Consider the following 12,825-nt stretch of genomic DNA (forward strand, 5'->3'; position numbering starts at 1 on the left):
AATATTTTCAGACCAGGTTGGGTCCTCAGCAATATTGACACCCAGGGACTTGAAACTGCTCACTTACTCCACTTCTGATCCCTCTATGAGGACTGGTATTGCCTTACCCTTCTGGAAGTCCACAATCAGCTCTTTACATAATAATAAAAATTGTGCATTACAGTAAAAAATATGCATATATTTTAAAAGTTGAATTAAATAAGTAGTGTAAAAAGAGGAAAAAAAAGTGAGGTAGTGTTCATGGGTTCAATATTCATTCAGAATTCTGATGGCAGTGGGGAAAAAGCCATTCCTGAATTGGAATCTTCCTATCCAATAAAAATTACCCATAATGTCAACATTAATTATTATGTTGGCAGCATCTCCCCATTCATTCCAGTGGGTGTTGGGCTTCATTAATATTCTACTTGCAAGCTTCATGAGTAGACTATAAACCAGCACTATCTCAGATATTTGTGCAGTGAGGAGGCTAGCTTATAAATGGGCTAGCTTATAAATGCGCTAGGATGACATGAGTGTCAAAGAAAGGTTATGGGGTGGGTGCTGTGAGGAGAGGTAGAACCTGAACTCGTATAAGCCTATATTGTTATTGGACTCCAAAGGCTAATCCAAGCCTCATAAAAATAATATTCAACTACATTTTCTTGACTGATTGAAGTGAAGATAGCCATCATCAATATTAGTTGATAAATTTCTCTCAGTTTTGAGGCCCATTCGTGGTTCAGAACAGTTCAAAGTTGTAAACAAATTAAATTAATGGCTGTAACATTAATTGTCCTATTGTGATCTCAGGTAGAAAACAGATTTTGTTCCCACAAAGACACAAATTGAACTATGAGCAATTAAGATGGAGAGAAGTATTTTTGGCCTGTCAAAAAGTTGCAACAGGGCTATTTGTGGTCTCAAAATAATTTAATGATTTAACTTGCTTATTCAATAAAAGAATCCTCTATGTCATCTTTCCAAGGATTTAGGTCTCACTGCTTTATGCAGGAAGTGATGGATTGTCAATACTAATTACCTTTGTTGTATTGGGTTTTTGCAGTGATGGAGCCCCAGGGAGCCAGTTGGTTACTGACAAGTTTCGGATTGACTGGGATTCAGTACTTGTCAGCTCCGATAATGTCATCCTTGCTCGCTTTGATGGCCGAGGGAGTGGTTTTCAAGGGCTTAAAATTCTTCAGGATATCCATCGAAAGTTGGGAACAGTGGATGTTAAAGACCAAATTACAGCAGTGCAGTACGTATTTATAAACCTATTCAATTTTCATTTTCTAGTTGTTTTCTGGTTCTTAAGTGTCAGTCTTTATCAGAAAAGAGATGTGTGATGAGAATCAATGTCTTTCCTTCTGATGAGTAGAAAATTTGATTGGATGCAACTCATTGCATTTCACTTTAAGGGCTCTTTATCTCATTATATCATGGTCTCAATATTTATTGCTAATATTTATATTTGAATTTGCAGTTTGTTGTCTTCTGCACTCTGGTTGATCTTCATTGATCCTGTTATGGCTACTATTCTATAGATTTGCTGAGTATGTCCACAGGAAAATGAATCTCAGGGTTGTATATGCTGACATATATGTACTTTGATATTAGAATTTATTTTGAATTTTGGTTTACTGTTTATATTTAATTTTGCTTTCATTTAAAATGTCATCTGCATGTTGTTCATTTCATATGTATATTTTTGGGCATAATTCAACTTATAAGGAGATATTATTTATATATATTTGTAGTACCCATTTACGGAACATGATTTTTGTTTACATTTTGATAAATAATTGTTTTTTTCATCCTAGCTAAGGTTATCCTCCTTAATTGTGAGGCCATGAATTCTCACGCAGAAGAATTCCTCTTCCTCTGCTTCGTATAATCTAAATGACACTGGCAAATCTTACCCTCAAGGGTAAACTTGATTATGAATATCACTGTAGTTTTTAAGTGCCTTGCCCTATACATAAAGATACGTTTGTAATAAATTGTATTTAGGTCCAGATATAAAACTGATTTTTAGTTTTGTAAAATAGTTTAGCAAACCTTCAAGGCTTATATATCTGGTAACGAATGTGAGTGGTGAGATGAATGCATTTCAGAATACACATGAGGTCAAACTGAAAATGTGCAATGTTCTCAACAGACTGAATGACATCACAGTGATGAGTATGGAAGAAGATTTAGACATATGATGAGAATTTTAAATTTAATACATTGCTTGTCTCAGAGCCAGTGAATATTACTGAGCTTGGGTGCTTTAAATAACCTTAAGAACATAAACTGTCAGCTCCATTTTGATTCCTTGTCTGGTAACCAGTCTAATGACTGGTAACTTCAAGATGTTCAAAACTTTTGTCAGGATCACAATATTGTAATGTGCCTCACAGTTTGATAATTGATTCCACATATATATTCAAATAAAGTTTTAAGGGGTCAATTATGCATCCGATGAATATGTCCAGCAAAACCACTTGAGAAAGCTACAAGAACCCATAAGGTTCATCTGGCAGACAAGGAGAATCCTAGAGGCTCCTACAAATATATTAAGAACAAAAAGAGAGCAACGACAAACTTGGTCCTCTTGAAAATCAGTGTGGTCATGTACTCAAGGAGCTGATAGAGATGAGTTGATCTTACAAGGGGTTTTTGCACCTGCATTTAGACCATAAACACAGGAGTAGAATTGAGTCTGTTCCGCCATTTCACTGTCACTGATCCATTTTCCCTCTCAAGCCCATTCTCCTGCCTTCTCCCCGTAACTTTTCACACCCTGACTAATCTAGAAACGATTAACCTCTGCCTGAAATACACCCAATGATCTGGCATCCACAGTCGTCCTGAAGCACCTCATTTGTTCCTATATGCTATGCACTTCCTCTTTGCTCTTAACCAGGGCCTCAATATCTCTTGAAAGCCAAGGTCCCCTACTTGCTATCTTTACCATTTATTTTAACAGGAACATCCACGCTTTGACCTCTCAAAATTTCATTTCTGATGGTCTCCCGCTTACCAAGTACACCTTTGCCAATAAAGAGCCTGTCCCAATCCACACTTGACAGATCCTTTCTGACAGCATCAAAATTCGCCTTTCTCCAATTTAGAATCTCAACTCGCAGACCGGATCTTTTTTTTTTTGCATATTTACTTTGAAACTAATGGCACTGGATGCAGAGTGTTTCCCTACACTAACTTCTGTCACCTGCCGTGTCTCATTCTGTACTGCAGATGCAGTATCGCATGCTCTCTCACTGGGACTTCTACATACTGATGAAGGACACTTTCCTGAACATATTTGACAAACCCTCTCCCATCTGGTCCTTGTACAGTGTGGGATTCTCAGTCAGTGTGTGGAAAGTTAAAATCACCGACTATAACAACATTATTTTTCTTATAACAGTCTGCGATCTCTTCATAATTTTGTTCCTCTAAATCGCTAGGACTGTTGGCTGAATCTGTAATATAGCCCCATTAACATGGTCAGACCTTTCTAATTTCTCAGTTCCACCTCACTAATCAAGTTCTGCAGTCTTCCTGACAAAGCACTGCCGAGATGTTTTCCCTGACTCCTCCTTTAATCCCTCCTGTTCTGTCACATCTTAAACAACAGAACCCCAGAACATTGAGCTGCCAGTCCTGCCCCTCCTGCAACCAAGTCTCACTAGTGGCTACAACATCATAATTCCAGGTGTTGATCCATGCCCTGAGCTCATCTGCATTTCCTATGATACTTCTTGCAATTGAAGTACAAGCAGCTCAGAACACTAGTCACACCATGCTCAGCCTTGTGATTCCTGACTTTGAGATTGGGGTTGTAATGGACAGTAAGGAAGGTTATCAAAGCTTGCACCAACATCTGTTTCCACAACCTCTCTACTAACTGCCATTCTGGTTCCCATCCTCCTGCAACTCTGATTTAAACCCCTTCATGCAGCAAGTCAAGTCACTTTTATTGTCATTTCGACCATAACTGCTGGTACAGTACATAGTAAAAATGAGACGACGTTTTTCAGGACCATGGTGTTACATAGTACAAAAACTAGACTGAACTACGTAAAAAAACAACACAGAGAAAGCTACACTAGACTACAGAGCTACGCAGGACTGCATAAAATGCACAAAAACAGTGCGGGCATTACAATAAATAATGAACAGGACAATAGGGCAATAAGGTGTCAGTCCAGGCTCTGGGTATTGAGGAGTCTGATAACTTGGGGGAAGAAACTGTTACATAGTCTGGTCGTGAGAGCCTGAATGCTTCAGAGCATTTTCCCAGACAGCAGGAGGGAGAAGTGATTGTATGAGGGGTGTGTGAGGTCCTTCATAATGCTGTTTGCTTTGCGGATGCAACGTGTAATGTAAATGTCCATGATGGCGGGAAGAGAGACCCCGATGATCTTCTCAGCTGACCTCACTATCCACTGCAGGGTCTTACGATCCGAGATGGTGCAATTTCTGAACCAGACAGTGATGCAGCTGCTCAGGACACTCTCAATACAACCTCTGTAGAATGTGATGAGGATGGGGGGTGGGAGATGGACTTTCCTCAGCCTTCCCGGAAAGTAGAGATGCTGCTGGGCTTTCTTTGCTATGGAGCTGGTGTTGAGGGACCAGGTGAGATTCTCCGCCAGGTGAACACCAAGAAATTTGATGCTCTTACCGATCTCTACCATGGAGTCGTCGATGTTCAGCGGGGAGTGTTCACTCTGTGCCCTCCTGAAGTCAACAATTTATTTTGTTTTGTTCACATTAAGAGACAGGTTGTTGGTTCTGCACCAGTCCGTTAGCCGCTGCATCTCCTCCCTGTAAGCTGACTCGTTCTTGCTGATGAGACCCACCACGGTCGTGTCAGCAGCAAACTTGATGATGTGGTTCGAGCTGTGCGTTGCAGCACAGTCATGGGTCAGCAGAGTGAACTGCAGTGGACTGAGCACACAGCCCTGGGGGACCCCGTGCTCAGTGTGATGGTGTTGGAGATGCTGCTCCCGATCCAGACTTAACAAAGCATTAACAAACCTTCCCGCTAGGATGTTAGTCCCCCTCCAGTTTAGGTTCTACTTTCTCTGGAAGAGAGCCCAATGATCCAAAAGTCTTGTGGTAATTTGGAATGCCAGAGAGTGGCAGTAGATAGTTGCCTGTGACTTGCGGAGTGCAACAGGGATCGATGCTTGATGCATTGAGGCAACTAATGGTATTTGCTGTCTTGAGGCAAATTAGGTGGATGAATCTCCGTGGTCTGACAATGTGTCCTCTTGGACTTGTGGGAGGCTCATGCAGAAATTGCAAGGGCCCTGACAGTGGTGTGTAAAACGTACTTATTCACAGTTGAGGTGTCAGACGACTGTAGGGTAGCTAATGTTGTTTTTTACAAAAAGGGTCTAACAATAAGCTGGGAAATTATAGGCGGGTGAGCCTGTCGTCAGTCATGGGTAAATTATTTGAAAGAATTCTTAGGAATCAGGTACATAAGTATTTGGATAGACAGGGTCAGGTTAGGGATAGTGAACGTGGCTTTTGTAGATTGCATCTAATCAATCTTCTAGGGTTTTTCAAGGAGATTACCAGGAAAGTTGATGAAGGAAAGGTAGTGGATGTTGTTAGTAAGGCCTTTTACAAGGTCCTACATGAAGGCTTGTCAAGAAGGTTCAGTTGCTTGGCATTCAGAATGAGGTAGTAAATTGGATTCAACATTGGCTTTATGGTAGAAGCCATAAAGTGATAGTAGATGGTTGCCTCTCTGACTGGAGGTCTGTGACAAGTGGACTCTCACAGGGATCGGTACTGGGTCCATTGTTGTTTGTCATCTATATCAATGATCTGTATAACAATGTGGTTAATTGAATCAGAAAATTTACGGATGACACCAAGACTGGGGGTGTAGTGGACAGTGACGAAAACTATCAAAGCTTGCACTGACATCTGGACCAGCTGGAAAAAAATTGATTGAACAAAGGCAGAACCTAATGCAGACAGTGTGAGCTGTTGCAATTTGGGAAGATAAACTAGGGTAGGATTTCTGCAGTGAAAGGTGGGACACTTGAGGTGTGTGGTAGAAGAGAGGGATCAGGGAATACAGATCCAAATTTCCTTGAAATTGGCTTCACATGTCGGTAGAATCATAAAGAGAGCTTTTGGCACAATGGTTTTCGTGAATTAAGTATTGACTATGCAAGCTGGAATGTTCTGTTGGAGAAGATGTTGGCGAGACCTAATCTGGAGTACTGTGTGCATTTCGGGTCACTTGCCTGTAGGAAAGGTATCAAGGGGACAGAGAAAATTTACAAGCAAGTTGCTGGGACTTAAGGATCTGAGTGATAGGGAAAGGCTGGTTAAGTGTTTTCCTTGGAGCAGTTGAGGGACACATAAAAGGTCATTCAAGCAGGCTTTTTCCACTAAGTTTGTGCAAGATCAGAACTAGAGATTAAGGGTGAAAGGTGAAATATTTAAGGGAAAGCTGAGGAGGATCGTATTCACCTAGGGGGTGGTGATAGTGTGCAATAATTTGCAAATAGAAATGGTGGATAAGGGTTCAATTTGACTATTTAAGTGAAGTTTGAATAAGTACATGGATGGGAGGAGTATGGTGTATGGTCAATGGGACTAGATAACATTTCAGCACAGACTAGATGAGCCAAAAGGCATTCTGTTTGGTAGTGTTCTATGATTCTATGAGCAGTCGTCCCTCAGCAGGAGGCGAAGGTTTTGAGTCTTTTTAAGGTGGATAAGTCCCCAGGACAAGTGGAGGATTGTCCACAAGATTGGTAGCATAGTGGTTAGCACAATGCTTTACAGTACCAATGACCCAGGTTCAATTCCTGTCACTGCTTGTAAGGAACTTGCACATTCACCCCGTGACCGTGTGGGGTCCTCTGGGAGCTCTGCTTTCTTCTCACTGTCCAAAGATCCACCGGGTTGGTAAGTCAATTGGTCATTGTGAATTATCCCATGATTAGGCTAGGATTAAACTGGGAATTGCTGGGTGGCGTGGCATTGCTTGAAGGGCAGGAAGGGCCTACACAACATTGAGGCTCACTAAATAAATAAATAGATAAAGACACATGGGATCTATGTGGAGATTGGATTTAAAATTGGGCAATGAAAACAAAGATTCAAAATACATTTATTATCAAAGTAGTATACAAGCCTGAGGGTTGCTATTCTGACTGGAAGTCTGTGACCCGTGGTGCTCCGCAGGGTTCAATGCTACGGTGTCCGTTTATGATGTAAATGATTTGGGTGAAAATATGAGTGGGTGAGCAGTAAATTTGCTGACAAAAACACAAAAATTGCTGTAGTTTGGATGATGACGGAGTATGCCAAAGGATACTGTAGGATGTAGATCAGTTGGAAGTATGGGCAGAGATGGAGTTTCATCTGGAAAGCATGAGCTGTTGCACTTCCGGAGCTCAGTGTAAGACAAAAGCTTGGAAAGTGAATCGCAGGGCATTCATGTTTATTTATTTATTTGTTGAAATACAATGTAGAATAGGCACTTACAGCCCGTTGAGCCACACCACCCAGCAATTCACTGATTTACCCCCAGCCTAATCACAGGACAATTTACAAGGACCAATTAACCTACCAACCAGAATGTCTTTGGACTGTGGGAGGAAACTGGAGCACCCAGAGGACACCCAGATGATGCACGGGGAGAATGTACAAACTCCTTACAGGCAGTGGCGGGAACCTGTACTGTAAAGTGTTGAGTTAACCACTGCACTTCTGTGCCACCATTTGAGAGCATTAATGTACAGCATTAGGGTGCAAGTCCATAGCTCCCTGAAATTGGCAACACAGTGACATAAGGTGGTTTAAAAAAGTATCTGGTATATTTGCCTTTATCAGTTGGGATGTTGAGTATAAATGTTGGGAAGTTGCAGCTGTATAAAATTTCGGTTAGATAATATTTAAAGTAATTGTGTGCACTTGTAGTCACTGCCTTACAGGAAGGATTTAGCTCAGGGGTTCCCAACCTTTTTTCTGCCGTGGATCCATACCATTAAGCAAGGAGTCCGTGGACCCCAGGTTGAGACTGTGGATAATACAGAGAGGTGTTTCCTAGATTCAAGAGTATTAGCTAGAAAGAGAGGTTGTACAAACCTGTATTGTTTTCTCTGGAGTGTCAGCAGCTGAAAGATGACCTGATAGAGGTAAAGATAGGGTGGATTGTCAGAGTCGCTTTTCTCCCTGGGTGGAAATTTCAAACGCTAGAAGGTATAGATTTAAATTGGAGAAGGGGATTAGGGGATCATGGTTAGTATAGACAGCATAGACTAAAAGACTGGTACTTTTACACTACTGTTCTATATTCAGTATTCTATATATACATTATTGCAAACATTTAATATAAGGCATTTCAGTTTCATGAAAATATTGGCAATGCCCAACAATTTTAGAAATTGTGGAAAGATGGGCTGGATTGTGGATAATTACCTTAATATAGAGGAGCTTTGGGGTAGATTAATCAAAATACAAAATTATGACCAAAGCCCAATAATGCTTTATAGCCAACAGGGATAGATTTTTGTTTAGCCCAAGAGTGATGGAACTTGCAATCTAAATGGATGATGGAGGCAAATATTCATTTAAAAAGTACTTCAATAAGATTCTGATTGCTGGAATTTTTCAAGTCTACAGACCAAGAATGGAGGAATAATATAAGACCAAATAACCTTCTCAACTGATAAAGAAGTCAGTGATAAATTTCTATGATTTCATTAAGTGTATTTCTCTCTTGTTCATCATTGTTATTAAAGTTCATTGAATGCATCACAAGGACAAATTGATGTGGAAAAATGTTCACATAAATGTTCTTTAATTAACATTATTTCTTGTTATTTCAGATCATTATTAAAATTACCCTTTATTGATGCGAACAGAATAGCTGTTTATGGGAAGGTAAACTTAAAAATACTTCAATGTAACTAATTAAAATATTTTCAAAGTTGTGGTGAATTTTACTTTTAAAAAGAACAGTTAAAATATTCATTATTTCTGCAATACTTTCACTTATTCTTTAACTATTCTAAATACTACTTAACATGATAAATTATGAATATGTATTTGTTATACACTCCTATTTGTATATTAGAATTTTTTTTGAGAACGTTGGTAGAAAAAGTTTTTTCTCACAGCACACTGCATTATAAAATAACAGGCTTTCTTTTCCTTTGGAAATATATAATGCTTCTTCAAAAATGTAAAAGCAAATTTTTGAATCCATGCTCCATTGGGTCAAAATATCTTGTAATTCGGAATATAATAATTTTACAAATTTTGCTGAAATTGTTCCAATTCTCCATTGAAACTTTTGTACCAACATCAATCAGATATAAACAATGGAAGGTGTTGTTCGTGAATCATTGAGTATGAATCGTTATGCTCCTACATCTCCTCCCCAGTGGTAGTAACAAGAGGCCATGTCCTAGATGGTGAGAGTCCTTATTGATGGATGCTGTCCCTCTTGAGGCACCCCTTCTTGAAGATGGCCTTGATGGTGGGGAGCATTGTGCTCAAGATGGAGTTGGCTGGGTCAATAATCCTCTAAAGCAGGACTTCCCAACCATTTTTACGCCCTGGACCTGGGAGTCCATGGACCTCAAATTGGGAATCCCTGCTGTAAGGTATCTGCAATCCTGTGCCTCAGAGCCTGCATATCACACTGTGATGCAGCCAGTCAGAATGCTCTTGACAGAACATCAATAGAAACTTGCAAGAGTCCTTGGTGACGTACCAAACCAGCTCAAACTCCTAACGAAGTAAAATGGCTAGCATGCCTTCTTCATGATTACATCAATGTATTGGGCTCAGGTTAGACCTGTTGTCATGTTGATGACCAGAAGCTTGTAGATTTTTACGGTTTACAGCAAACCACAGATCAGACAAATTATAATAAGTCATTAACTAGCAAGATAGAAATTGGGCAAATCGGTGTTTCCAAAAACCTGCAATTAATAATCACACAAACTTTAAATCTCTCAACAGCCAAGGGAAATAATCACTATTAATTAAACTAGTAACAACTTTAGATTAAGCTAATTGACAAGTGAAGGTTGAGTTTGTTATATGTGCGAAAGTCTGTGGCACCCGAGATATTTTTATATAGTTTCAGATGGTAGGGCCTTTACAGAGCTCTGATCACAATATCATTGAGGCTTTCTGGGATTACCTGGAGAGACAGAAGCAAGCGAGACAGCCAAAGTCTGCAGAAGAACTGTGGCAAGTTCTGCAAGATTCTTAGAACAACCATTCAGCCAATTTTCTTATAAAACTGCACAACAGTGTAACTGAGAGAAATGATGCAGACTTAAAGGGTGGTCACGCCAAATATTGATTTGATTTAGCTTTTTTTTTACTGTTTACTTCTCTTTATGGTCATTCTTATTATTTAGAAACTTTTCAATTCATTATTTTTGAAAGCATCTTTGATTTACATAATTATTTTACTTGTGCCTTAGACTTTTGCACAGTATTGTACTTATATGCAGAGCTGCAAAGAAAAAAACTTACTTGCAGCAGCATTACAGGCACATAGCATCAGATAAAAACATAAGCATTCAGTAATTTTTACAAGAAGGAACATAACTTGAACAAAAAGATTAGTGCAAGGTGATTTATAGTGTTGCTAAACTGTAGTAATTTTTTGCCAGTTAGTTCAAGAGCTGAATGATTGAAGGGAAGTAGTTATTGTGATAGAGTCAGAGTGAAGGACAGCACAACAACAGGCCTCTTGGTCTATCTAGTCCATGCTAAAACCATTTAAACTGCCTACTCCCATCCACTTGAAGCAGGACCATTGCCCTCCATAACCCTACTGTTCATGTACCTATTGGAACTTCTCTTAAATATTGAAATTGAGCTTGCAAGAACCACTTGTGCTGACAGCTCATTCCACACTTTTGTGACCCTCTGTGTTGTTGAATCTGGTGCTGTACCTGTTGTCCATCAGTAGTTGTGAAAATGGCATGGTACAAATGGTGGTGATCTTTGACTTAGATGTTGTCTTCTTGAAGCTATGCCTCCTATAGATGCTACCAATGGTAGGGTCTGTCCATTGTGTGCCCATATTGCATTGGACAGAGTCTACTACTCTCTGCAGCTTCTTGTGTTCCTATGCCTTTGAACTTCTGTTCCAGGTCATGGTGCAACCAGTCCAGATACTTTCAACAACACATCTGTTAAAGTATTTGGTGAGAAAATGAACCTCCTTAGTTTCCTAACGAAAGTGTGACAGCAACTTTCCTTTCTTATAACTGCATCTATGTGCTGGGGCCAGGACAGGTCTTCTGATACGTTAATGCCCAGGAATGTAAAACTGTTGATAGTCTCCTCTGTTAATCCCCCTAAATGCTTCATGGTTGCCCAGACCGTAGAAGCAAAGTATTAAATATGTCTGTAAATATGTTGTCAGTTGGTCTGTGCACATCTTTAGTACTTGGCCTGGTATTTCGTCTGGACTAGACACCTTTTCTAGATTCACCCTCCTGAAGGATGTCCAGGCTTTGGCCTCAGGGACAGAGATAACAGGTCATAGTTAACCTTTTGGATCATTTATAATGTTTGACTTGTAAATCTTATACTTCTTATTTTTAAGGTAGCTTATCCTTTAATTCTTCCATACTTCTCTTCTAACATTTGTGCACCTGTAATGTTACTGTGACACTGTAATTTCTTTTGGAATCAATAAAGTACCAATCTACCTATCCAGCTATCTACTTGGATCCAGCCTGCACCTCACTTTTAACTCTGTGGGCTGATAATAGTTGCAGGCATGTTCTACGATTGTGTGGTTCTGAATCCAGTGTTGTAGCAGGTCAGTAAACTGGACCAGGCAAGGACCAGAGCTGGTAGCCGGCAACAGAAAGCAAGGCCTTGCTCACAGACGGTCCTGATGGTCTTTTGACTGTGATGATAAGAAACACTTAGAACCAGTTGAAAAATGCAAATAATTTAAAATTGTTAAACAATACAAGTTAGGTTAATGTTAATTTAAAACCAATCTCAACTTATAAATTAACAAATTAAAAAAAAAACAAGCAGGATTTAGCTTTTTAGTGAGGGTTGGTATCCCACTATGTCTGGTCCAGTAGCTCAGCCCACTGGATATAGCGCAGATTCAGAGGGGGATCCAACTTCCAACATCGTTCAGCATGCTAACTTGCACACAGTCATACAGACCTTCTTCAAAGGATTAGCAACAAATCATGAGCATGATCCTGCCTAAAATCTGTAGAAGTGATGACCACAAAGCTTCAAGGAAGGAAATATGTTACCATTACTATCCTGAATATTGTATTGAGCTATTCTATAATTCTCATCTGTATACTATTCCACTCACACAGAAACAAAATTGTTAAATCACAATTTCTATTATGATTTTAAGTATAGATATAACAAAATAAGCAAAGTCTGGATGCTTTATGACTGAGGTGAACTGCTTTGTAAATTAAAAATAATACGTAAAATATTTTGAGTGGTTATAACAAATAATGGGTCTACATTCAACTGTTACTATAGCTATAATAACTATATTATAATTTATAACATGAGCGAGGGTAGAAAAACTGACATGGTAAATTAGACATCCATTAAGTCACCAGAAAAAAAATCACTGGGGTGTGTGAAGGCTGGCAGTTTTATTTCACAAAGACAATCAATATTTGTGTTAATAATAGAACATTTAAAATCCATATTGAGATTTTAATTTACTTTGACAGGCATATGGAGGCTATGTCACAGCAATGATCCTTAGTTCTACAGAGAGAATCTTCAAATGTGGTGTTGCTGTGGCACCAATCACAGACTGGAAATTATATGGTGAGTATACAAAAA

At 39.4% G+C, this 12,825-nt stretch overlaps 1 protein-coding gene across 1 annotated transcript in view; it reads left to right on the plus strand.

The window, feature by feature from the left end:
* LOC132392450 (inactive dipeptidyl peptidase 10-like) overlaps positions 1 to 12,825 on the plus strand; it is a 905,047-nt gene that overhangs the window by 875,422 nt on the left and 16,800 nt on the right. Inside the window, exons 20-22 of the mRNA XM_059966307.1 lie at positions 1,046 to 1,240; positions 8,838 to 8,892; positions 12,711 to 12,810. Of these exons, the coding sequence (XP_059822290.1) occupies positions 1,046 to 1,240; positions 8,838 to 8,892; positions 12,711 to 12,810 (350 nt within the window). The remainder of the gene's footprint in view (positions 1 to 1,045; positions 1,241 to 8,837; positions 8,893 to 12,710; positions 12,811 to 12,825) is intronic.

This window comes from Hypanus sabinus, chromosome 4 (genome assembly GCF_030144855.1).
Source record: "Hypanus sabinus isolate sHypSab1 chromosome 4, sHypSab1.hap1, whole genome shotgun sequence".
NCBI lineage: Eukaryota > Metazoa > Chordata > Chondrichthyes > Myliobatiformes > Dasyatidae > Hypanus > Hypanus sabinus.